We start from the raw sequence: 27,461 nt of genomic DNA, 5'->3' as shown, positions 1-27,461 counted from the left end.
TCAACTAAATTCAGTTGGAATCAATTATTTGTTTGCAAAGGACTGAAATCCTTTACATATTTACCTTGGTAATGTAGATGATAGTTCAACTGGAAGTAGTTTTGCCAGATGCTGAACAGAGCAGGATGTGAGTTTGTGATGATAGTACGCAAGGTTCAATGGCAGGGGCTCTGAAAAATTAAATTATTGTATGATTCTTACCCCAACAATTTTGCTTTCTTATTCCAGCTAATGACAGTTCCGATAAGCTCTACTATGACCACCCAAATTGGTACAGGTCAGAGCCCAAGAAGGATGAGAGGTTGCTGTTTCATTTAGACATTAGTTGTGTGTCTAATACTGGTACGTGTGTCTTTGGTTAGTGAGACCACCAGGAGAATGACCTTATTATTAAAATAGCTAATCATGACTTCAGAGGCAGCAGACCTCAGAAGCAACATGACTGTTACAGGAATACTGAGATAAAAACAAAAAGCTACTGCGGATGCTGGATATCCAAAACAAAAACAGAATTACCTGGAAAAACTCAGCAGGTCTGGCGATGCTGCCAGACCTGCTGAGTTTTTCCAGGTAATTCTGTTTTTGTTACAGGAATACTGTTGTTTCTCCTGGCTCACAGGTAAATATTCCTTAAAACTTACTCTTATAGTGGCAGCCTCCAGCAATCCCTTTCACGACTAACAGCTAGGCTGGATGCAGTCCTGGTAACCCTGAACACAGCAGACTCAACTCCAGCTATGTTCAGAGTAAACCAATTAGCATTTTTTTCCGAAAACAAGTGTTATATCCCTTATTAGTATATCCAAGCGACTTAACTTCCTGCTTAAGGTGGCCACCAGAGACACCTCTATAGCTCCCATGCAAAAGCCGTGCTCCTGATGTTTTTCAGGTGCAGGAGATTGGCCTTCTGGAAAATCGATACAATGAGTCCAACTTCACTCCAAAGTTGTTTTAAATCAAAAAGTGCAAACTCCTTGGGGCAGAATTTTCCCCACATTGGGGGGGAAGTTGAAGAGCGGGCACGCGGAGGCACACCTCCGATCAGCCCCCCCAATCAGGGGCGCTGCGCCATTTTACATGGGCGGGCCAATTAAGGTCCGTCCAGCATGACGTCCGCACAGGAGCGCTATGCACTCCCTATGCGGGCGGGGGGGGGGGAATCACTAAACCAAGAGTGCGCTCTTTCGCACATGCGCACGAAAGAGTGCACTCATCTCCTTGAGGCTAAGTGCTGCCTCAGGGAGATCGGCTGTACGTTAAAAATTATTAAAAATAGAAAAAAAAATCCCTGACATGTCCCCTCATGTCACATGAGTTGGGATATGTCCATAACTTTTAAAAATACTTTAATTACATTTTTTAAAACCTACATGAAATCTCATCCCGCCCATGGATGAGGTTTCATGCTTTTTCTAATGCCCGCCGGGGCTCCTGGCCTGCCCGCCAATCTTAAGGTTGGACGGGCAGGTCCCTTAATTACTTTAATGACTCTGTCAATGGCCTCAATTGGCCATTGACAGGTTGGCGGGCACACAGCTGATTCTGCTGAGCCCCCGCCTACCTGAAAATTTAAATGGGGCGCAGTGACGTCGGGAGTTCCGCCCAACGTCATCGCGCATCATTTTACGCGTTGGAAAGCGGGCCCCACCCCCTGCTCGCCAACAGGAAAATCCTGGCCTTGAAGTCCTTTCCAAATGTCCTTTTCAGCAGTTTCTGAATAACAGTTTTTAATGGAAGTTTTTGGAAAATGACACCAACTGAACCCATTTCAGATCCTTTATTTCAGAAGCAGAGCCAAGGCAAGAGATTAGGAACCATGAGACTGCCTGTGAATTACAATAGGGTTATTTCTTTGATGCAAATATAGGCCTTCTTGATGAACAAATGGTCCCTTAGGCAAGGACAGGCCATTAGAGTGGGAAACATTTTAATACATAAGTCAATATGGTGCTAACGGAAATATTCTGCTCATTTAATAGTATATTTGCTTTTGACACCTAATAGTAATTGAAACTGTAACTCTGCCTAGGTGGTTGAAGTAAAATCAACATTCAGAGAGACTAGAATTGACTATTTGACTATCTGTTAACTGTATATATTAACATTTGAAATACCCTATTCCAGTCCCTAAAGTAACATCAAGTTAATTAGTTTTTGAAGAGAAGAATTGGCTGCTTTTCCATAGTCACAGGGACCCTAAAGGCAGCAGGCTCTCAATCCTCACTGAACTGTCAGGAGTTGGCTTCCACAAACCTCTATCACTGACCCCCCTCACCCACCCATTAAGAGCAATCATGATGATCCCAGTACGATGACAAAGTTTCAAAGGTTCAGTGGCGTGCTTTGCAAGAGAGCCAACATGTTGATGGAATCTTCAATAAGATGACATCTTCAAAGTTTGTTTTGGGGCATCGGCCAAGACCCAGGCCTTGAATCCCAGTTTAGCCTAACCTAGTCCTGCGAAAAAAATCAATATTAGTTTGCTGATGACACAAAACTATGTGGGAATGTGAGTTGTGAGGAGGATTCAAATAGGCTTCAAGGGGATTTAGACAGATGAGTGAGCAAGCAGATGGCTGATGGAATATAATGTGGAAAAATGTGAAGTTATCCACTTTGGTAGGAAAAGCAGAAATGCAGGGTATTTCTTAAATGGGGAGAGATTGGGAAGCATTAATGTCCAAAGGGACCTGGGTGTCCTTGTTTGCATGTCACTGAAAGCTAACATGCAGGTGCAGCAGGCAATTCGGAAGGTAAATGGTATGTTGGCCTTTAGCCAGGGGATTTGAATACAGGAGTAAAGAAGCCTTGCTGCACTTGAATAGAGCGTTAGTGAGACGACAGCTGGAGTATTGTGTATATTTTTGGTCTCCTTACCTAAGGAACAGGGTTGTAGTGCTTTGACACCTCCTGAGCACCGCTGGATTGTAAGCTCTCCTTTGCTGATTGGCCATCCGTTCTGCTGCTCCATATCTGGTTGTAATGGTGGCAGTGACTGGGGCGATGACAGATGGTGGAATTTAAATTCAATTAAAGGGTCTTCACTGAAAGCTGGTGAGTGAGTTTTAAGGGTTAATTTCTATTTAATGTCTATTTTTTTCTTTTTTCTTTTCTTTAATTTAGCAATTACCTAAATATTATTCCTTAAATTAAGAGTTGTATTCCACTCTTAAAACAGGGCCAAACAAGCTCTCCAAGAGCAGCTGCAGCTGGTTAATTAGGTAGCTAGCTTATACTAGTTTTCAGAAGCTTGAATCGGTGTTTTTCAGTAAGAATGAAAACAGGCCTTTCTCAGTGCCATTTCATCTGCACTGAGTGCTGCTTTGAGTGCACACAGTGTAAAGTGGGAGTTTGGTGAGACAGGGAGTTTGGTGAAGAGGGGAAAGAGGTGATCCTGTCTTTTTCTACCTTTTTACAGCCTCCAGTAGCTGGTTCTTACTTCGGTGCAGGGGGAAAAGCTGATTAGTGAGTAACTGGTAAGTTATTCTGCTTATCCTAATTGTAATAACTAGTCTTTAATGTATGGCAGGTGAGCTTGGTTGAGTGGAATGTACATCATCTTGTACATCCTGCAATATGTGGGAAGTCATGGACGCACCCTGTGTCCTAGACGAACACATCTGCAGAAGCTTGAGTTCCGGGTTTCAAAACTCGAGCAGTGGCTGGGGTCACTGTTGTGTAGTCACAAGGCTGAAATTATGTGGATAGCATGTTTAGGGAGAGGGCCACATTGCAGGTTGGAGCACGCAGGCAAAGAGGGAATGGGTTTCTGGCAGGCAATCTAAGAGAACCAGGCAGGTAGCGCAGGAGTCCTTGCTAATCAGTTTTCCATTTCAGATACTGGTAAGGACGATGGTTCCTCAGGACAGTACAGCCAGAGCCAAGCCTGTGGCACCACGGGCAGCTCAGTTGTACAGGAGGGGAGGAAGAAGAGTTGAAGAGCAATAGTGACAGGAGATTCGATAGTCAGGGGGTCAGACAGGCATTTCTGCATCAGTTAAAGTAACTCCAGATGGTGTGTTGCCTCCCTGGTGCCAGGGTCAAGGTTAACACAGAGTGGCTGCAGGACATCCCTCTGGGGGAGGGTGAACAGCCAGAGGTCATGGTCCACATTAGCAACAATGACATAGGTAAGAAGAGAGATGAGCTCCTGAAAGCAGATTTCAGGGAGTGAGGAAGGAAATTAAAAAGCCAAACTCAAGGCAGTAATCTCAGGATTACTCCCAGTGCCATGTGCAGGTGAGCATTGGAATAGGGGGATTGAGAAATTGAGCACATGGCTGGAAAATTGGTCCGGAGTGAGAGCATCAGATTCCTGAGGCACTGGCACTGGTTCTGGGGGAGGGAGGACCTGTACAAGGTGGATCAGTTACACCTTAACAGGAGATTTGCTAGTGCTGTTGGGGAGGATTTAAACTTGTCAGGGGGATGGAAACCTGAGGGGTAGCTCGAGTTGGAAGTAAAGCTAGTAACAGAAAGTAGAAAACTAGCAAGTGAAATTATAAGGCAGACGAAGCAAAAGTGAGCATCAACTAGGCTTAGAATGCGGAATAACATCAAAAAGACAAAGTTAAGGGCATTCACAACAAGGTAAATGATTTAAAGGCACAAATAGAGGCAAATGGGTATGATATAATTGACAATACGGAAACATAGCTGCAGGGTGACCAAGACTGGGAACTGAATATTCAAGGATATTCAACATTTAGGAAGGATAGGCAAAAAAAGGAAAAGCAGTGGTGTTGCACTGATAGTAAGGGATGAGATCAGTACATTAGTAAGAGAAGATCAAACTGGAAGAACAAAATGTGCAATCTGTCTGGGTGGAGCTAAGAAACAGCAAGGGACAGCAAACATTGGTAAGAGTCATTTATAGGCCACCAAACAGGAGTTGTAGTATGGGGCATGGTATTAATCAGGAGATTAGAGAAGCATGTAGTATGGGTAATACAGTAATCATGTGTGAATTCAAGGGACCACCATCGATGAAGAAGTCCAACACCAAGTCAGCTGTGTCAGCACTGCCTTCTTCAAGCTGCGCCAACTTGTCTTTGACAACAGGGACCTTTACAAGTCAACAAAGGTTCTGGTTTATAAGGCCGCAGTGTTGACCACCCTTCTCTACTGCAGCGAAACATAAACTGTCTACTGACTCCACATTAAGATCCTTGAGAGCTTCCATCAGCAGTGCTAGCATCAAATCCTGGGGATCAAATGGGAGGACTGCTGGACTAACACAAGCATCCTCCATAAAGCTGCGTCTAAAACACTGAAGCCCTGCTCCTGAGGAACCAACTCCAATGGATGGGCCATTGCGTCTGGATGCCTGAAACCCACCTCCCTTGGCAGGTTCTCTTCTCACAGCTCTCTGTTGGCCAACACTCAAAGGACGGCCAAAGGAAAAGGTATAAGGATATGCTCAAGGTCGCCCTAAAGCACGGAGGCATTAATGCCACTGACTGGGAGGAGAATGTGCCCTATCGCTCGGCGTGGCACCTCCTGGTCCATCAAGGCGCGAGCCACTTTGAGGCTCAGTGACTCGACCGCGAGGTGGAACGGCGGTGGCAGAGGAAGGAGAAGGAAGCCAACCTGAGGCTCCGATTTCCACTCCCCTGCGCAACAACATTCCCCCACTGCGGAAGAACATGTGGATCCAGAATTGGGCTCCTCAGTCATCTGACGTCTCACCAAGCCTGACAGACGTCATCCTCAATTCTGAGGGACCGCCAACGGTGGGCATGAACAGACTAATTAAGAGATATATTAGGACTAGCTATCAGTCACAACAATATCTGCCATAAGCTCTACATGGATGAATGCTAGAAAGCATTAGAATGGGATGCCTTAATTTGAAGCTATTATGGCAAGATTGAGTTATAGTGTGGTGGGAACATTGAAAACATTGCCAACCCAGCATGGTGACAATAATAGAGAATATAGGGAATACGAAAGATGCAGGTAAGATAAAACAGAGAACGAAGATTGTGATTTATGTTGAGTTCATCGCAGGACTAGGTTTTTACTGAAGCTGTTTTTTTTAACTAAAAGAACAGGATGCACTGGAGAACCTCATCAGGTCAGGCAGCGTCTATATGGAAGTTTATCCCATAGGAAGTGGAAAGTTGCAAAACAATCTAGTGTCATTCACAGGATTATCAGATTCAAGTGGAATATTACACAGTCTCCAAATCTACCATTTCTCCATTGCACGCCCCCGAAAAATATGAAAAATCAGAATGCATTACTGAGGTTCAGTGCATCTATCCCATTGAGCACCTTGTATGATATCTACCCTGTACTTGTGTTTGTCACCATAACGCAATTCCTAGCCTTCAAGTTCTTCACAGTTCGCATGCCTGATGCAAAGTATCACTATTGTTGCTCTTTCCTGCAATGCCTTCAATGCCGAAATCTTTTTGCTATATTATAGTGATCAGAATTATACACAATATGCTACATAAGTATATAAGGCCAGATCAGCCCATTGAGCAGACTTGTTAATAAGATGTGTGCTCCAATCCTTTGGTTATACAGTCCAAGATCCTGCTAACATTTCTTACTACTGTTGTACACTATATTCCTGTTTTCAGTGAGCTATTCATCAATACCTCTAGCTTCCTTTCTTGCATCTGCTCTCCAGCCTAGAGCTATTTGGTTTATATTCCTCATGTTTACTTCTCTTTCTTGCTCTCATTATCTGACACTTGTCCACTTGGTAATTGCGACCCATCAGTCCACCTCGATTCTTTATAGGCTCCTTAATTCAGCCATTTGACATAATAGTTACTTTTTTTTCTCCACCAGACCCATGGGTCACTTAAACCTGTTCCATTTTGTCAATACTTGAGGCTATTCCATCTAGATACCCATATTCCAGCAGTACTTCTCTCCCCTAGAGTTTTTCTCACACCCTGTGTTTTGAGTATGTCTTATTTCTTTACAGGTCATTCTATGCCTTTTATTATGTCTTTGACCATCATGTTCCCTTTTCCCCTCACCAGCCCTTGTTCAATTCCATTTTAAGTGCTATTGATCCATAATACATTTTAGCTTTGTGGATGGATTATGCTGGAACATCAACTGGGTTATGCCCTGTTGACAGACGCTGCCTGACCTGATGAGATTCTCCAGTGTTTCCTGTTCTTTTAGTTAAATAAAACAGCTTCAGTAAAAACCTTGTCCTATGATGAACTCAACATAAATACCATAAGTTTTCGCTTGACGGTAGAAAACTTGAATATTGCTGAAAAATTAGACATACTATTGAAGTTTTGCATTGTGCACTCATCAGGACAGGCACAAGAATGCCAAATTTCAAAGGGAACAACAGTTTATACCGCATGAGAAAAGGGGTGTTGATTGGTTGGCAAGTCAGCTCTGATTGGTCAAGACATTGCCATGGTGAATGCAGTAAGGGTCCCCCATGCTTTTGTTTATTCAAAAAAGCTGCAATGTCTGGACATATTATTTTTTCCTGCAGAGGACAGATCCCTTTAAATGGATATGTGTAATTTCTAGCAAGTGTAAGAGAGCAATATTGCAAGCCCAACTGATAACCTTAAATTGGTTGTTAGTGTAATTCTTAACACACTCAAGGTTGTTCAGGAAATGGTGCCCAAATGTGGGATCACATCTAACTTTAGACATTATGTTCTGAGCTTTGCAAGCATGGGTTGGTTGAGCACAGTCAGTACTCTGCCTATTGTGAACAGCCGAAGGGACGTGCTGTTTAAAACAATCCACCAGTCATTAGGATGTATGGCCTATGTACCTGACATTGCACCAGTACTGAAATTCGTATACCACATTACTCATTTGTGTGGTAGGCAGAATGCCATTTTGGCTTAATGGCAGCAATGTTGCCACTGCATAGTAGCAGCGTGAAATGGCTAGCTTAATCTGTTGCTCAAATATTCTTTTGAAAATGCTGTTCATGTTTGTCAATTGTTGCCTTTTAATTATCACAGATTATGCAAGTTGTAAAATGCACTATATGAATAGTATTTTTTTTAGAAAAATGTAATTGTCACTTGGTAGTACAGAACCAGAATATTGCTGAAAAGAGAGACACATTGCCAAAGCTTTTTGTCTTGCACTCATCAGGACAAATGCAAGAATACTAGATTCCAAGCCACCACAACAATTTATACTACAGGGGAAAAGCGTGCTGATTGGTGGGCAAGTCAACTCTGATTGACTAAGACGTTGCCATGGAGAAAGGCTCCTCAAGCTCCTGAGTAATTCCAAAAAAAGTGCAAGGTTTGAACATATTCCTTTCGTTTGCAGAGAAAGGGTACCTGCTTATGAATGCCTGTCACTTCTTGCAAGAAAAGTGAGCCACATTACAAGCTCAACTGATTATCATAAGTTGGCTGTTAGTGTAGCTATTAGCACACTTGGGATTGTTCAGCAAGTGTTGTCCAATCTCAAAATCACTTCTAACAGTTGGTGTTTTGTTTTGGATTTTGCAAGTGTGGACTAGTTGAGTACAGTCTGTTCCCTGCCTTTATGAACAACACAAGGAACATAACAAAAACAAAAATACCTGGAAAAACTCAGCATGCCTGACAGCATCTGCAGAGAGGAATACAGTTAATGTTTCGAGTCCGAATGACTCTTCATCAGAACTAAGGAAAAAATAGAAAAGAGGTGAAATATAAGTTGGTTTAAGGGGGGGTGGGACAGGTAGAACTGGATAGAGGCCCAGTGATAGGTGGAGATTGCCAAAAGATGTCATAGACAAAAGGACAAAGAGGTGCTGATGGTCGTGATATTAGCTAAGGAATGTCTAATGGTGACATTAAGAGTAGAAAGCAGGACGAGCAAGGTACAGATAGCCCTAGTGGGGGTGGGGTGGGGGGAAGGGATCGAAATAGGCTAAAAGGTAGAGATAAAACAATGGATGGAAATACATTCAAAAATAATGGAAATAGGTGGGAAAAGAAAAATATATATAAAACAGGGGGATCGGAAAGGGGGTGGGGATGGAGGAGAGAGTTCATGAGTTCATGAACACAAGGAACATGCTGTTTGATTTGCAAACTTGCAAATGGGCCAAATGCTGCCACTTTCAGACCTAAAAAGTGCCCAGTCTACATCAAATTACCCTGGAAAGGCAAAGTATCTCAAAACTTTTAATAACAGGTTAAGTAAGCCGTTTCACGCTGCTACTATGCAGTGGCTATGTGCATGGTATTTTCCACTAACCGGATGCTGCTGTCAGTCCTAAAAGATGTTCAGCCTACCCTAGAATTGAGCAACATTGTGTATGAATTTCAGTGCCAGTGCAATGCCAAGTATGTAGGCTGTACATCTCAATGAGATTGAATCAAACAGCGTGCTCCTTCAATTGTTCGTAATAGGCAGAGTAAAAACCGCACTCAACCAGCCCATGCTTGCAAACCTCAAAACAAAATACATACTGTTAGATCTGATTTTGCAATTGGGCAGCACTTGTTGAACAATCCTGAACGTGTTAATAGCTACACTAACAACCAATTTAAGATAATCAGTCGAGCTCATAAGGTGGTTCATTTAAACTTGCTAGAAACAATCCATTCTCTGCAAACAAAAGGAATATGTTCAAACCTTGCACATTTTTGAATTCTCCAGGAGCTTAGGGAGCCTATGGTTTCCTGTTGCTTTCTCCATGGCAGACCCTCAGCCAATCAGAGTCGACTTGCCAACAAATCAGCACCCTCTTCCCTGTAGTATAAATTGTTGTGATCTTTCGAAATTTGGCACAGATGCATTGTCCTGATGAGTGTAAGATGAAAAGCTTAGGCAACTTGTCTCTCTTTTCACTAATATCCAAGTTCTGTACTAACAAGCAACTTTGAATGCTAGATCATCACTTCAATTTTTGGATGCAGTGTGCATCACCGAGCAACAGCTAACTGGACATCTGGTCAAACTCCTGGAACTCAGTTCCTAACAGCACTGTGGTTGTACCTACATCACATGGACTGTAGCTGTTCAAGAAGGTGGCTCACCACCATCGTCTCAAGGGCAATTAGGGATGGACAATAAATGCAAGCCTAGCCAGCAATGCCCACATCCCGTGAAATAATTTTTAAAATGACATTCCTAACATCTATTGTTGCTCAGGAAATAATGACAAAAAATGCAATCACACCACATGATCATTATTCCCTCATTTAAATATACCTGCCTATGTTTGAGTGAGTGCTTCTAGCAGAAAACCGAGGCGCTACTGGAAAATAGACTGGGCAAAAAAAATGGCAGAAATCCAGAAAGAGGGGTTCTTGCCCAATGTTCCATGCCCACTCGGGGATACCATGACAAAACCAATAGTAAAGATGAAAATTCTGATTGTAGAGGCTTGCCTTTAAATATAACCTGACAGAACATAAAAAAGGATGATTGTCTACTGGGCTGTGGTTGACTGACATTATCAGGACCCATATAGAAGCTGGGTAGAGTACCTAACGACAATGAATGCCATACAAATGCTATTTAATGAACAGGTCGCCAGAGAAAACTAGGGTCAACCAATTATTGTCTGAGACAACGGATTGTCCCTGTCCAAAGATGACAGGAAATTGTTGACTGCCTTGGTTCAACAGGTCACAGGTGCTCCGATTCCAACTATCCTGATGCAGCATGGTTCAAAATAATGCATTTTTCTGTTGAAATTTCCTGGCCTATATCTAGTCAGAATAGCAGAATTTGGACAGGTTGAGATGCATGTAAGGTGTCATTATGTGAAATGAGTAAGTACCAAACAGCGCAGCAGATGAATGGTGTGTGTGGTAGGGGGAAAGAGCAAAAGATGACGTGTGCAAACATTAATGGATGAATTAAGCATAAAGCATGGGTAAGGTGTACCAATGCAGGAGGATTCCAAAAAGGGCATATCATCTCTCTATCAGGATAGCATATATCTGAGGAGGTTGTGAAGAATCCATACGGGGCTAGAGGGTATGTATAGAACATGTAGATTGGGAATTAATTAATTCACTTCTGAAACAATATAGTGTTCAATGCAAATAAAAGCAGAATGCTTTAGTAAATCAAGAATTAGTTATGTCACTGTGCAACCCTCATAGCATCCATTTCATCCAACTCAAGACCACGCCTATCCCAATGCATCATAAACTCCTTTCAACAAAGCGACATACCAGAATTTAGTTATGTTCGGGTGTAACTGAACACAGACTAATTTTGTAACAGTAGAATCTAACTTGTCTGTAGATTTTCTAATAAATACTGGAGATGATGTTGTTTACATTCATCACGTGGAATGTTCCTGTGGCGTCTCCTGCTTCAGTTTTAATGCACACGTACCATTCTCCGTAAATGCTGATCTCCTAATTAATCATACAGCTAAAAATACCCAGTAAATCCCATTTCTCTTGAAATGCAAACAACACTTCTTGGTCTTTGTTCAGGATATCAGAAACTCGACCAATATGAACTTCCTTGTCCCTCGTTATCCAAACATCAAAGAACAGTCAAGTTACCTTGTTCTACAATCCGAAATCCGTGGCAATGGTAATCCAGTATCCTGAGCTAAGTACGCAGCTGAAATGTAGAGTATCCAATAGAACATCTGCCTGTAACTTGAGTCAGCCTCCCTGACAGCTCCACCACCCTTCAGATTTCCTTCTTTACTGTTATTGCCGCCCTTATAAACTTCCTTACTTGTCACCCTGATACGAACATGGCCAGCGACCAGTGTGAACCCAATCCCCCATCCCCGGGCTTTCAATGTGGATTTAAGACGCTGCTGACCTGCGAGTTGCACAAATCGTTCGGTTTCAAACCTACCGCTTTTCCCAACCCCACCAGCACCGAGCATCACAACTTTGTATTCTCTCGATCCGCTCGAAGGGCTGCTGCCGCCGCTGGTCGAGTCCTTTTCAGCGTCCGTCATGATGGAATCACCAAAAGAGGGCAAAACGAAAGCAGACATAAAGAAGCGCAAAGTGCAGATGAGATGTGCTGGCTGCACACTGCATCGCGGTGCCAGGCACTGCATTCACAGTGTGAGGGTGCGGGTGCTTCTAACCAGCGCAGGTCTCCCAGCAACCAGCTGCTGTCAAGCTCCCGACTGAACGGACCATCCGCTGCAACGCAAGGGTCAGTAAGAGCGACTGGGGCATGTGCTTGAGTTTGAACCAGATAACGCAAAGGGGCCCAGTGCGGGCAAATCGGGGGCAAAAAAAGATCGACCCCCGCAACGAGAGGCACCACTAATGAAAACAGCAAGTGGTTGAAACACATTCAGCTGGCCCGGCAGCGTCTGTGTGGCGTGAGAAACAGGGACGACCTCTCAGTCGATAATCTTTCGTCAGACCTGGGAAAAGTTAGAAGTGCAACAGGTTTTAAACAAGTACAGAGGGAGGGGGGCAGGGACAGAAGGGATGCATCTGGAAGGATGGAAAGTGCCTGATTGAAAGACAAGATGCTGCTCCACGAGGCTTCATTGTACAGTTGTAGGGGTTCAAGAACAGGGAGGTCAGCTTGGGGGGGGGGTAGGGTGGAGAATTAAAAGGACAATCGGCCAAAAGCTCAGGATCAAGCTTGCAGATTGAAAAGGGGTATGCTGCAAAGTGTCGCACAGTCTGCATTCGGTCTCCCCAGCGTAGAGACCTCACGGTGAGCAGCGAATACAGTATACTAAATTGAAAAAAAAGTACAAATAAATCATTGTTTCACCTGGAAGGAGCATTTGTGTCCGAGGGCCATCAGAAGTAAGGAGGTAAAAGGGCAGCTATTGCATCCCCTGCACTTGTATGGAAAGGCAATGTTGATGGCTAAGTTTAAAGTCAGGCTTCTGATAGAGAATGGGATAAGCATAATAGGTACTAAACTTCAGAAGGGGACAAGGGGGGATCTAAGAAGGCGGGATTCAAATGGATTGTCATTTATTGGGCCATAACTTCCGAGCTCCCCAGTGTCAGATTTGGGGGGTACCCCACAGATGCGCTGGGGAATCCCTCTCGGAAGTTCCCAGGTAAAGGTTTGCACGGTAATTGCCCAGAAGTGCACACTTCCTCTGGACAATTGCGCTGCACTGGGAACCATCTGAAAACATGGGTTAAATTGCAACCTTTGGATGGTTCCGCTAGGGTTACACCAATTGTTACCCAGCAAAAATTAGAAGAATTTAAACCTCTTCTAACTTCTGGGTAATTATTATAAACGCCCAGACTGACCCCCATGGGACTCCCCCCACATCCCCAACCCCCCCCCTTCCCCCCCCACGGGACTCCCCCACAACCCCAACTACCCCCCACAAGGATTTTGCCCCACCGCCCCAACCTGCGACTGCCCCCGACCTCCAAGCCCCCCACCGCCGACCACCCCTCCCCACTGATCTCCATCCCCCCCATCCCGACCTCTGACAATCCCGCCCCACCCACCCCGGCTTCCTACCCCTCTGACCTCCGACCCTCCCCAACCTCTGACCGCCCCCCCCAACCTCCCCACCCTTCAATCCCCAAATCCCATCCATTTACCTTAGACACTTACCTTCTCCCTGGTCTGTCAGTTTCACTGGCCCTTTAAACTTACCTGCTTTACAGCAGCTAGTGCCGTAAAAAAGGGAAGCTGTACTTTGCTGGGGCCTACAAGGATTCTTTCCATCCAGCCCCAAGCAGCTCCGGCAATCAGAAGTGTCCGCATAATTTTCAAGGGCAGCTAAGTATGTGTTTATTTCTTCTAATTCCTTCGATGCCAGTTGGAAGTTACAGCAATATATTTACTGCTGAGATAGATAGATTTTTGTTCTCTCAGGAAGCCAAGGCATATGGGGAGTGGGAGGGAAAGTAGAGTTGAAACCCAAGGTCGGCCATGATCAGATTGAACTGCAGAGCAGACTCAATGGGCTGTATAGTCTGCTCCTATTTCTTATGTTCTTAAGACAGAATGCAGATGAGTAATTAAATACCCTCAGGAATACATTTCTGACAATACAAAGTGAACAGATACCATTGGAAAAACAAATATAACAGAGAAAACTCACCAAGTTTGCTTCAACAGCAACTTCCCCTCTCCACCACCCCCTTGAAACGTTGGGAAGGACAAGACCAGCAATGTCCTCAAAATGCCATTACCTCCAAAATCCACTTCAAGTCATACCGTTGTGACTTGAACAATATATTACTGTTTCTTTATGAGTTGATATCATGGAACACCATCCAATCTAACAATGTTGCTGAAGTGCCATTATCAAGGACTGCAATGATTCAAGGAGAAGGCTCACCGTAACCTTCTCAGAGCAACAAGGGATGGACAGTAAATGTCACCTTGCCAGTGTTATTCAGATCACAAGGACAAATCATTTAAAAGAAAATTGCCAATTAACCTAAAATGGGAAACGAAGTTGAGGTTTAGGGATTTTTTAATTTATTCTTTCACAGGATGTGAGCGTCACTGTCTAGGCCAGCATTTATTGCCTATCCCTAATTACCCTTGAGAAAGGGAAATGTAAAAACGAAGCATTAAAGGCTTTTAACAATGTATATTTAATACAAAGAAGCTGTCAAGAAATGAAAGGACCACTAATGGAAACCTTGGGTAGCACAATAGAAGGATAGAAACATAGAAAATTTAAAGCGCAGAAAAAACCAGTTGAAAAAGCACAGGCCAGCCTAATCCCACTTTCAGCTGTTAGTCCAGAGCCGTGTAGGTTACAGTACATCAAGAGCATATCCAAGTGTATTTGGAGTTTCTGCTCCTTGCACATTTTCAGGTAGTGAATTCCAGACCCCGCTACCTCTGGGTGAAAAACTTTTTCCCCAACTCCCTCTAATCGTTCTGCCAATTACATTAAATTCTGTCCTCTGGTTATTGATCTGTCTGCTAATGAAAATAGATCAACTTTATCTAAGCCCCTCATAATTTTGCACACTGCAATTAAATCTCCCTTCTACCACCTCTGTTCCAAACAACTCCAGCCTTTGAAATCTTGCCCCATAGCTAAAATTCTCCATTCCTGGCAGCAGCATCATAAATCTCCTGTACTCTCACTAATGTAAACACTTCCTTCATGTAATTTGGTGACCAAAACTGTACACAGCACTCTTACTGTGGCCTAACTAGTGCTCCTATTTAAGAAGGAGATGAGGAGAAATTTCTTCTCTCAGATGGTTGTGAATCTTTGGAACTCTCTTCCCAGAGAATGGTGGAAGCACGATCAATGAATATTTTTAAGGCAGAGGTAGATAGATTCTTGACTAACAAGGGCGTCAAAAGTTATTGGAGGTATGCGAAATGTGGAGTTGAGGCCACAACAGATCAGCCATGATCTTGTTGAATGACACATCAGGCTCGAGGGGCCGAATGGCCTACTGCTCTTAATTTACATGTTCGTATGTTTGTACCTTTATATAGTTTTAGCATAACCTCCCTGCTCTTATACTCTATGCCTTGTCTAATAAAGGAAATTTTCCTGTATTGAAGGGGTGGGAGTTAAAGAACATTACTTCTTTCCATTCTTGTTCACTAAGGAAAATATGAACTGCTCCCCAGTACAGAAACAGAACTTCAAAGGCAATACAAATAAATATTAATAATGATAGAAACTATGAATAGTTGATGAACAAGGCACCCAATCTCTACTTGAGGATGTAGCTAATGAAATTGGTCACATCTTGCTGGAATCATTTATAGGAACTGGAGTAGGTTATTTAGTCCATCAATTTTGTCTCAAAACCTCACTAGAACTGTTTTCACATTGCAGTACATAGCTGTTTTAGATGGACCTATTCAAAGAAAAGTAGAGTTCTTCTGGTGTACTGGCTAATATGCTCCCTGAATAACACCACAATAACAGGTTAACTGTTTTATTGATAAGAAGGAAGTGTTGAATAGACTGTCAGTACTTAAAGTTGACAAGGCACTGAGACAGGACAAGATGCATCCAAGAACACTGAAGGAATTGAACGTAGAAATTGTAGGGGCACTGGCCATAATTTTTCAGTCTTCCCTAGAGTCAGGGGAAGTGCTAGAGGGCTGGAGAATTGCAAACATTACGCCTTTGCTCAAAAAGGGTTTGTAAGGATGAGCCCAGCAATTACAGACCAGTCAGTTTAACTTCAGTGGTGGGCAAGATTCTAGAAACAAATGCTTGAGATAGAATTAGCAGTCACATGGAAAATATGGGTTGATAAGGAAGAGCCAATATGGATTTATAAAGGGGAAATCATGTTTAACTAACTTGCTGGAGTTTTTTGAAGAGGTAACAGGAAAAGGCAATGAGGGTAATGCTGTTGATATGATGTACATGGACTTTCAAGAGGCATTTGATACAGTGCCACACAACAGACTTGTGAGAAAAGTATTGCTCATGGAATAAAAGGGACAGTAGCAATGTGGATACAGAATTGGATGAAAAACAGGAAGCAGAGATTAATGGTCAATGGTTATTTTTCAGGCTGGAGGAAGGTTTGTAGTGGAGTTCCCCAGGGGTCAGTATTGGGACCCTTGCTTTTCCTGAAATATATTAATGATCTAGATCTTGGTGTGCAGGGGACAGTTTCAAAGTTTGCGGATGATACAAACTTGGGAGTGTTGTACACTGTGAGGAGGACAGTGTAGAACATCAAAAGGACATAGACAAGTTGGTGGAGTGGGCAGATAGGGGGCAGATGAAGTAAGATGCGGAGAAGTGTGAGGTGATGCATTTTGGTAGGAAGAGCATGGACAGATAATTTAAAACAAGGGGTGAAATTTTAAGGGGGGTGGAGGAGCAAAAATACCTGAGTGTATATGTGCATAGATCATTGAATGTGGCAGGACAGGTGGAGAGAGCAGTTAATAAAGTATATATCATCCTGGGCTTTATTAATAGGGGCATAGAGTACAAGAGCAAGGGGGTTATGCTGAATTTGAATAAGACATTTGTTGGACCTCAGTTGGAGTATTGTGTACAGTTCTGGGTGCCACATTATAGGAAGGATGTGAACACATTAGAGAGAGTGCAGAAGAGGTTTACAAGCATGGTTCCAGGGATGAGAAATTTCAGCTATTAAATGGATTGGAGAGGTTAGGACTGTTCACCTTGGGGAGAAGAAAGCTAAGAGGAGATTTGATAGAGATGTTCAAAATCATGAGGGGGCTGAACTGAGTAGATAGGGAGAAGCTGTTCCCACTCGTAAAATGATCAAGAACGAGAGGGCACAGATTTAAAGTGATTTGCAAAAGAAGCAAATGTGATGTGAGAAAAAACTTTTTCACAGAACAAGTGGTTTGGGTCTAGAATGCACTGCCTGGAAGTGTGGTGGAGGCAGGTTCAATCGAGGCATTCAAGAGGGCATTAAATGATTATTTGAATAGAAACAATGTGCAGGGGTATGGGGAAAAGGAAGGGCAATGGCATTAGGCCATAATGCTTATTTGGAGAGCCGGTGCAGACTAGATGGGTCGAATGGCCTCCTCTGTTACCTTTAAATTCTGTGATTTACCTCTGATTTAGATGTTATTGTGGACAAAATGGGGTAGTCAGTGGTCTTTGTTGCTACCATCTTAAACATGTAAAGTGATTTTGGGGACTCATGTCCAGTGTCTCAAAGACCTAACTCAATAATTATCAGGCCATTTTTCTGCCTTACCTGGTTGCCACCTAAAACAGGCATTAGGCTCTTCATATAGGTAGATAAGGAACTTTTAGATTCTCTTGCAGGAATTGAATTGCGATGAACAGAGTAGTAATAGAATTCTGCAATCACCAACAAAAGATATATTTTCATTCATAAAACATTTCAAAATCATTGTCGTTGAGGAAGGTGGAGCAGAATTAAAATGTTCTTCTGATGCCATAGTCTGCTTGATCAGCCCCTAAGCCATTGCTGCTCTGCCCCTATCCTAGTATGTAACTAAGGGTCTTTTCCAGTGAGGCAAATCCCCCACCATCAATATCCTGGGGTCGTCACTGACCCGATCCATTAGCTTTATCATTCACTCCCTTCATCACTGGTGCACCATGGTCGCAGTATTTACAATCCATAGGATGAACTGCAGCAACTCACCATGCAGCACTCCGAAGCACCTCCCAAACCCATCATCTCGACACCTAGAAGAATAAGCGCATCAGATGCATTGGAACACCATCACCTCAAAGTTTCCATTCAAGTCACACATTATCTAGACTTGGAAATATATCCCTGCCATTCCTTCACTGTCACTGGGTCAAAATCATGGAATTCACTATCCAACAGTGCTGTTGAAATATCTACACCACAAAGACGGCAGTAGTTAAAGAAGAAAGCTCACCATCATTTTCTCAAGGGCACACAATAAATAATGGCCTTTCTGGGAGGATCTGAATTTAAAGGGACCTCCATGTGGGTCAGAAAGGCTGCAGGTAAGATTACTTATGAAGCATACTCAAGGCAAGAATATGGAAATAGAATATGGAGAAGGCTGCCTGACTCTGACTCTTCCCTGGAAATCATGCTGGATGTTGTGAGAGTGGAAAGGGGGGCTCCACTTCCCTGTGGATGGGAGGAAAAGGCAAGTCACCCAAGTTAAGCAAGTGTGACTGGAAGTAGCTGAGGCTGTGAGCAACTAGGATGTGGTGCCCAGTTCTTGGATTTACTATTGGAAATGATTTAATGATTTCATTAAGTCAGGAAAGGTGAGGTGGTGACCATCGCTCTCTGGCTTCCCTATTATTCTCCTACACAGCATTCCTCTGACTAACACATATTGCCGTTCCACACATTCCTTTCTCTCCAGCCACCTCCTCAAATCTGCATGTGAACAGCCAACTCTCACGCTGACCCTTATCCAATTGCCATTGTGCACACATCCCTCCACAAATATTTTCACTCCATCCTCTCCACACAATCCACTTCTCACATTCATAACTCTCTGCTTTCTGTCAATGCAGAAGGGCACACACTTCCAGGGAGAGGCAGAGAACTAGGGGTGGACCTGCAGCCACGGCCATCCAGACCACATTGGAGGAGGATGACCTAGCGATAGGCAGAGTGGTATACACACTCAATATCAGTGATAGAGAGGTGGGAGTGACCCACAGACTTGGTGGCAGCATTAAATAACACACTGCTGCTTGACATGTAACAATCACTAATGTGATTTGATGTCACCACTAATGGAAATTGAAATGTACAGTAAGTACATTTTCCCAATGTCAGCAGGAACTTGGTGCTTCAAGAATTAACCTGCCTTGGGAAGAGGTTGAGGAGCCCTCAGAGGAGGGTGAACACTCTTAGGTCTCCTACTGTTGTTAGCGTGGCTGCTTCTGATGTTCCTCAACATTAGTCCAACCTACTGCTGCATAAGCTGCTGCCATGCTGCAGTAGAGTTTGACAGTAAGGAGGTTGAGATGAAGATCAGTAAACCCCAAGGCAGTTGAAAGTACTTCCAAAGCATTGAAATTGCACCCCCCCCCCCCCCCCCCCCGCCCCTCCCCCTCAAAAAGTAGTGAATTCAGGCTCTCAGAATAAAGGCTTTCACTATGGCTCACCGCCAGTTTTGTGATCTTACTCTTTAAAGGCTTCCCAGCCCGTTAGTTGCATTGTTCAATGAACCCCCTCTGTGCTCTCAGCATGACGACTCTGGCAAGTTGCAGAAAGCTCGGGAAACCTGTGCACTGGCTATTAATGCCAGAATGCAGGGTTACGTTCATTGTTAGTTGCCTGTTTGCATATTGTAATGACTTACCCGACAGTTGCTTTCAAACCAACCTGGGTTAAACCCGGAAGTGAGCTGAATAATTTTGGGTTTCCGATCCTATGCCAAATTGAGGGGATTTAACCTTTCCTTCCTACCCAAACCTGCCTCCCCTTGACAGTTAAAATTCTGCCCAGAGAAGCTATTTCCTTTGGTGGGAGAATCTGGAACAAGGAGGTACTATTGTAAAGTTAAAGCTGGGCCATTTAGAGGTGAAAGCAGGAAGCACTTTTTATCACAACTCTATTCACCAATATGTTGTGGGTGCTCCCAGGAGTGAGCTGCTGAGGCTGTGTGGAAGAGCAAAAAACCTGTGGGAAATGTGAACTGCCGCAAAACGAATAAATCATGGCAGCTCCCTGGAAACCCAGTGCAGACATGCAGCGCTGATTTTCCAGTGGACACAAATAATCTGAATATCGAGGGAGTGGAATGCCTTGAAATTAATGAAGACTCCACGCTGATCTGCAGTATACCTCGTCAATGAGTGTGCAGGATCGTGTCCTTCGCTACATTGCACTGCAGAGAGGAGTGGAGCTGCAGGAAGGAAAAGGTGAAGAACGATTGGCATCCTCTCAGGAAGAGATGGAAGAAGAGGAGGAGGATGTGGCAATGGTGCCTGCAGCCACACAGCTGGCTTTCAGAGAAACCTGGGCTGAATTCATCCATGTATGCTTTACCCAATATGTGAGCCTGAGGGCATCCAACAAGGTCATCAAAAATCCTTGTGTCACCCCTCCGAGTTTCCAACTCACACTCCAACTCAATGACTCTGGGCTGGAGAGTTTCAGGACTGATACATCTACAGTCTCGCTGTCCACAAACGTCCACACATTGCAGCCCAGAGACATAACCTTCTCCTCAATATCTTAGACTAGATTATTTATACATACAGTTTAGTCTGTTGTTTTTACTTTTTTCCCCATCAGAAGTCTACATTCATAAAATCAGCTTTTACAGGGCAACCTGTAAATGAGGGGGCTGGACAGTATAGATAGGGAGAAGCTGTTCCCACTCATAAAAGGACCAAGAACGAGAGGGCAGAGATTTAAAGTGATTTGCAAAGGAAGCAAGTGTGATGTGAGAAAAAACTTCACACAACGAGTGTTTCGGGTCTGGAATGCACTGCCTGGAAGTGTGGAGGCAGGTTCAATCAAGGCATTCAAGAGGGAAAAAAATGATCATTTGAATAGAAACAATGTGCAAGGGTACGGGGAAAAGGCAGGGAAATGGCACTAGGTCATAATGCTCATTTGGAGAGCTGGTGGAGACATGATGGGCTGAATGGCCTCCTTCTGTGCTAGTAAGATTCTGTGATTCTGTGAACCTGACGGAAGAAATAATGAAGCACCCAGGGAATAATAATGAATCAGCATGCCTTTGGAATATGTTATAATTTCACTAGAAATAGCTCACATATGAAATCTTCCTGTTATGATTACATAGCAACCAGCAAACATTTTCCTGCTCCTGCTCATTATAAATGGAAAGGAAATAAGCAGCTTTGTAGATTACAGGTTATGATTCTCGAAGAACATTTTAAAACGTGCATTGCATTCCAAAAAAGTATCCTGATAAAGAAAAGAACTGAGGAGCATCTAAAATATTTAAAAGTTAAATGGAGGTTAACATCTCGATCAACATTTTTGGTATACCAATGTAAATAATGTGAAAGCATCAAAAATTCAGAGCAGTGAGAATAGCACCTGCTGAAATCACAACTGGACAATCTCACAGGACTCAGTTGCTCTCAGTAACTATTATCAGTGACTAACCAACCCGGGCTTATCAGCAGGAGCTTGCTGTCAGTTGGGAAAAGGGGTGCAGCTACAGTGGTTTCCATTTTACAAAGGGTAAAATGATGGAAGAAGGTTGTCGATCATGTCCATTTCCTGAGACATGTTTGGAGTTTCTTGAGGAACAAGTACAGAAAAGGAGGATTACATTATATGCCATCCCAGGACATCTTCCAAGTAAAAACAAAAGCAGATTACTTGGTGTATGGTGGTTATAAATGTTGGAGCAATCTAAACATATGGAGCAGGTGGAGGAAAATGAGAAATAAGGGGGAGTGATGTAGTAACCCACAGACCCAGGCTAATGTTTTGGGGACACAGGTTCCAATCCCACCACAGCAACTGATGGAATTTGAATTCAGTTAATAAATCTGGAATTGAAAGTTAGTCTCAGTAATACTTCCATGCAGCTATCATCGATTGTCATAAAATGCCCATCTGATTCACTAATTTTCTTACCTGTTTTGGCCTACATGTGACTCCAGACCTACAGCAAGGAGGTTAACTCTTAGATGTCCTCTGAAACAGCCTTGCAAGCCATTCAGTTGTACCAAACATCTACAGATACCACACAGACTGCAGTGGTTCAAGAAGGCAGCTCACCACCTTCTCAAGGGAAATTCGGAATCAGCAACAAATACTGGCCTAGCCAGTGACACCCACATCCCATGAAAGAATAAAAGAAACAGCCTTAGGAAATCTGCTGAGATAACGCTGAGGAATCTGGCACTATCATGAGCTAAAAGGACAATGTTAAGTGGCTACTAAATGCTTCAAAAACAACTTGACAACAAAACAAATAAAATCATGCTCCTTTCAGATGTTTATGTTGATTTTCTGTCAGCCAAGAGTATGCTTGCCACAAATCCAGTTTTCTATAGGTGAACTCAGCACACAGAGTATTCCTGACCTGAATCAATAAAACTCGAAACAAATATTAAAATAAACCCTGAAATGTCTGTGGTACCATTTCCTACAATCCTGCACAAAGGCAAGATCAAAGGCTTGTACATTGTTCAGAATGGATGGAAATCTGGCAATATTCAATTAAGCCTCAATTTTTCAACTACGTAGCATGGTTCCATTCATGCTCCATTTGTGATGACAACAGGAAAATTTCTCCATATTTCTATAAGGCCCACCCAAATAATGTTACAGCTGAGCACCCTATAACAAATGCAATCCCTTTTAGACATTCTTTGTGCCCATCAAAAATGTGACTGCCTCCCATACAAATCACTTCCCCTTTTACTGCCCCCATCTTCACTCCCCCAGTCTGAGGGGTGCTAATGTGAGTTTATATGGTAAGCAGTTGGCTTAACCATCCATTTTGAGAGCTAATTTGACCACATTAGGATCAACTGGGTCTCTCTCTCTCTCTCTCATCTGCCAAGATGGCCCACTATAGGATCACCCGGTAAAGATAACTCCAGGATCCATCTCCATAACCAATCAACTCTTTAAATCTCACTTCTTGTTCCCATGAAACCTCAACTGTAATGGAAAGAGGGTGAATCTTATGGATTTTTTCATCTCTAAGACAGAGATAATTAATTCTTTGTCTTTGTGTTTCACATCCTTCACCTCGTCCACAAAGTCAAACATCCTCTCAGCTCCATTCCAACCTAACACTAAATCCTTTTCCATTACTAGTCCCAGTGCTCCTTGTCATTGTAAGGAATTACATTCCCTTAAAAACTGCCCTCTCCTTTTCAAAACCACTACTATCATTATGTTTTCAAATATTCCACACCCCTGTTCCTTCTGTGATGTTAATTACTGCCCCGTCTCCAATTTCTCTTTTCTCTCTAAGTTCTTAAATACATTATTATCTTTAAATCCATATCCATTTTTCTCACAACCCTCTGTTCGAATTTTTCCAATTGGGTTGCCCCCCACCCCTCAAATTTCCACAAGACTGAAAAGGCTATACCCAAAGAATGAACAACATTATCTGTGGCAGTGAATAGGGTTTATATCTGCCTTAACTTTAGACATGGTCGACCATGCTATTCTCTTATGTTTACCTAACCCTGCAGTCCAGCTTATATGACTTCCTTCACTTGCTTCCACTCTCATCTAACCCATCAAAGCCAGAGAATTTCCAGCAATGGCTCCTCTTCCTACCCCCACACTGTATCCCAAAGGTCTGCCGTTGGTCTCCTATCCTTCATCAACAAAATGTTGCTCCTTGGTGACATCTGCAGAGATGGGGTCCACTTCTACATGTTTGTCGATAATACCCAGTCCTAAATCTCCATCGTATCTCTGAACTCCTCCCCTGCCTCTATGTTGTCAAAGTGCTTTTCTTACATCCAGTAATGCAATAAGTTTCTTCAGTTAAGAAGACCTTTGGTCCCCACCATGAATTCTGTACTCTTGTCATTGATTTCAACCTCTCCCTCACACTGAGACTAAGATTGCCTACACCCAGCCCCATAACATTTTCACCTCCGTCCTAGCGAGGATTTTTGCATCCCCAAATTTGGCAATTCCAATGCTCTCCTGGGTGGCTCGATCCTCCATAATCATCAAACCATCACAAACATTACTTCCCTTATATTATTCTGTATCAAGCCCCTTTTGCCCATCACAACAATCTTACTTCACTGCTGGTAGCCATGCATTCACCCAACTGTTCTGTTGTTGACTTTTTAAACCTCTTCACCTTCATGCCTCCCTCTCTTCTTTCAGAATTCATAATTTTGACCAAACTGTTGGTAACTCATCTTAATCTCTTCTCCTTTAGTTCATCATTTGATTTATTTAAGCCTCTGTGAGGTACTTTCAGATATCTTACCACATTAAAGGTGCATGTTGTTGTTAAGATATTAATTTTAAAAATGCTGTAATAGCCTACAAGGATGTTGAGCTATTCTCTACATTTGCATTCTTAATTACTTACCTAAATCTTCAAATTTGTGGAGCCATTAGAAAAATGCATCAAAGTTTTGACCACAATTTACAAATTAAGAATAGCACTTATGATTTCATTCAGACAAATAAGAAGAGCACCAGCATAGCGAGTTGAACTTCAGTGTGGAAGATGAAAGGGATTAGAGCAGCTAATATATGAAAAATAGAAGTTTAGAATAAAAATGTTTTTATAGGCTGCAATCAGGGATAAGAAAGAGCAAAAAACAGCATATTTTGTAAATCCAGAATTGTCTGTTTTGCAATCAGGATTATCTATCATCAATGCAAAATGATCTGTAAGAAACAATGTGCTAAAAATTGTTTGTGTAGTGCCACTTCAGAGCAGTGATATGTGGTGTTTCAAGTGTGAGGTTTATAAGATTACTGTGCTTCAGGATTGTATCTTTTGATTTATAAGAGTCCTATATTTTGGGACTGTAGCTTTAAACGTAAGTAGATGGAAGGGGTCATGTGACCTGCACTGGAGGCTGCCTGACAGTGAGGCTAGGTGGTTAAATTGTTCGCGACCTGAGGAAGACTTGGATTATTTTATTGAGAGAAAGGTGCAAAGATTTACACCAGGGAACAATGACACATTTTTTAAATTCGCAATGGGTTTCCCAAGTCCCAGAAGGGTGTTATGGATTGTGGCCTAAAAAGCATTTTATACAGTTTATACTGGAACTCACAGCCTGAAAGGGTGGTTAAGTCAGAAACTCTTGTAACATTTAAGAAGTATTTAGATATTCACTTGCATTGCCGTAGCCTCTAGGGCTATGGGCCAAGCATTAGAAAATGGGATTAGTGTAGTCAGATCTTTGTTGACTGGCACGGACATGATGGAACAAATTACCTCTTTCTGTGCTGTAAACGTCTATGAGTCTATGATTTATGGATTTTAAGTTATAAACAGTTGTGCTGTAAACTATCCCTTTACTTCTAAGATGAAAGGAAGTTGGGATCAAGGATAACTAATTAACATTTCTATTTTAATACAAAGCTAATGTTTTTCACTTTGCCATGGAGAAGAAGGTAGAGGAAGCCATTTTGAGATCAGGTTACAGGCTTCCCTTTAAACCCAGGAATATCACAGACAGACAGGAGCTGCAATTTTGTCTTGTGTGGTCTGTAGCAAGAAACAGAAAGAAAAGAAAAACAGGCCTGTATCTTAAGCAGAGAAAATGCTGACTCTGTTGAGCTCAGGTGGGATCTTGCGCTCAGATTGAAGACCGAGTTCTTGCAGATTTAAAGGAGACTGAAAGACTTGCTTAGCTTGAAGCTAGAGAAAGAAGTCTAGAGTGTAACCCTCACAGTGAGAGATAGTTCTGGGATTAGAGGTTGCCTGGCTGGGAAAGTAAAAAGGAAGCAATCCATTGGAAGCTGGTCTGTTATCATCATTATGGATCTTAGCTAAAGTTATCCTTGGTCAGGATTTATAGAGACTGCTGAAAACAAGTCTGTTGGTAAACTTTACCTTTCATTTATCATTCTTCCAACTATATACAGGACAAGGCTTAAGATGAGGATTTGCACAGAACCATCCTTCAGTATGTTTTGTTGTCATGTGATCTTACATTATTGATGATGTAGACAGTCTATTTACATATTTAACATTAACCCTTTATGCTACAGCTGGGAGCACCTGTGAATTGTTTGCGATAAGAACAGTAATTCCATGAAGAATGAGATGCCTGATAAGTAAAAAGGAATGTTTATTTCAATGGGTGGGATTTTCCATGCACGTTGGTGTCGGATGTGCTCGGCGAAAATGGATGTTTCTTTTTAAATATTTTGGGGAATATTGTGTTATTCTGTAAAGAAGGCTGGATATCTGTGTCTGTGTGAGTGATTTAATTAAGCTGGGCAGAGTTGATAGGAGTCAGGCTGTCTGGGGGTTTGGAAACATGAAAAGGACAAAGGTGTTAAGTTGCGGTACACGTAAGTAGGTTAGATCTAACATTTGCATTTTTAGATAAGTTGTGAGGTTGTTTGAATATCCAAGGGGAGTCAGAGGTAATAAGGAAAATGTTGCATCTTGCAAGAGTCCGTAGGTAAATAGTAGTGTGGATATTATATTTTTATTGACCCAAAAGCAAAGGCAAGAAACATGAAAAATCTTATATTTGAATTTTAAAGGGGTGTGAGAACAATGGGACTGAGATAAAAGGATATTAGATTTACTGTGGATAGCTGGTTTAAGCTGTTGAGCTGGATAGCTGTTGAGCTGTTAAGTTGAAGATAGCTGGAACTGTCTGAGCTGTTGAAAGTCTTGGGCTGCAGCAAGCAGTTTCATTCTGAAGTGGATTCCATAGCAGAGTGGAAGAGGGAAAGGTAATCTGATACACCTTTATTGAAGCTACAGCAGTTCACCTTCTGTAATATTACTGGATTTTTCATATTTAAATATCTTTAAGGGAATGTTGCCTGGAAAATATTTACTTGTCGGTTCGACCAAGTAGAGAGTTTTGGGGAAATTTTTTTTAAGACTAACCTTACTTATGTAATTGTAATCTTTTGTGCTTAGGCTTTTTTTTATTTTGTTAATAAAACGTTTACTTCTAATTTTAAAAAAAACCCAGAAGTGTAACTGGACCTCCTACTGCTGAGATTGGTACATCTTCTTCTCATTATCAGAATGCAAAAAAAAGGTTGTGGCCCGCAAGCCAAGTTTCCCTCTGGGATTTGGTTTGTGCGGCAACTAACACTGGCTGTGGTCATAGCAGGCGGCGTGAGCAGACAACATGACAAGAAGGTCAAAAATTGTTTTCACGATTTTCATTGTAATACATCTGCATATCATTATAAGCTCAGCCCATCAGAATCATCCCTCTACATTGGATTATCCAAGCAATCATGCCAATGTGTTTTACAACAGGATATATAAGGCCTGCATTTGGCAGGCTGTACCTTGAGGGGAACTCGTAGATGACTGCACAATGACATTGTGCAGCGCTCGCGAGGGTCGTCTGTTGGACTTCAAGGTTGAGGCATGTGGTGGGGGGTGCAAGGGTTGCCCTGTGGCTGAGGCGTGTTTGGCCGGGGGGGCAGGGGGTGCAAGGGCTGCACTGCGGTTGACAGTAGTGC

The 27,461-nt window shown here is 42.7% G+C and overlaps 1 protein-coding gene across 1 annotated transcript in view; it reads right to left on the bottom strand.

Annotated features, from left to right (window-relative positions):
• Positions 1–12,192, bottom strand: part of LOC144690472 (GTP-binding protein Rit2-like) — a 394,332-nt gene extending 382,140 nt beyond the window's left edge. The window contains exon 1 of the mRNA XM_078558044.1: positions 11,791–12,192. Coding sequence (XP_078414170.1) covers positions 11,791–12,001 — 211 coding nt within the window. The 5' untranslated portion in view covers positions 12,002–12,192. The remainder of the gene's footprint in view (positions 1–11,790) is intronic.
• Positions 12,193–27,461: the final 15,269 nt, after the last annotated feature.

This window comes from Cetorhinus maximus, chromosome 1 (assembly GCF_964194155.1).
Source record: "Cetorhinus maximus chromosome 1, sCetMax3.hap1.1, whole genome shotgun sequence".
Taxonomy (NCBI): Eukaryota; Metazoa; Chordata; class Chondrichthyes; order Lamniformes; family Cetorhinidae; genus Cetorhinus; species Cetorhinus maximus.
This window is presented reverse-complemented; position numbering and strand designations above follow the sequence as displayed.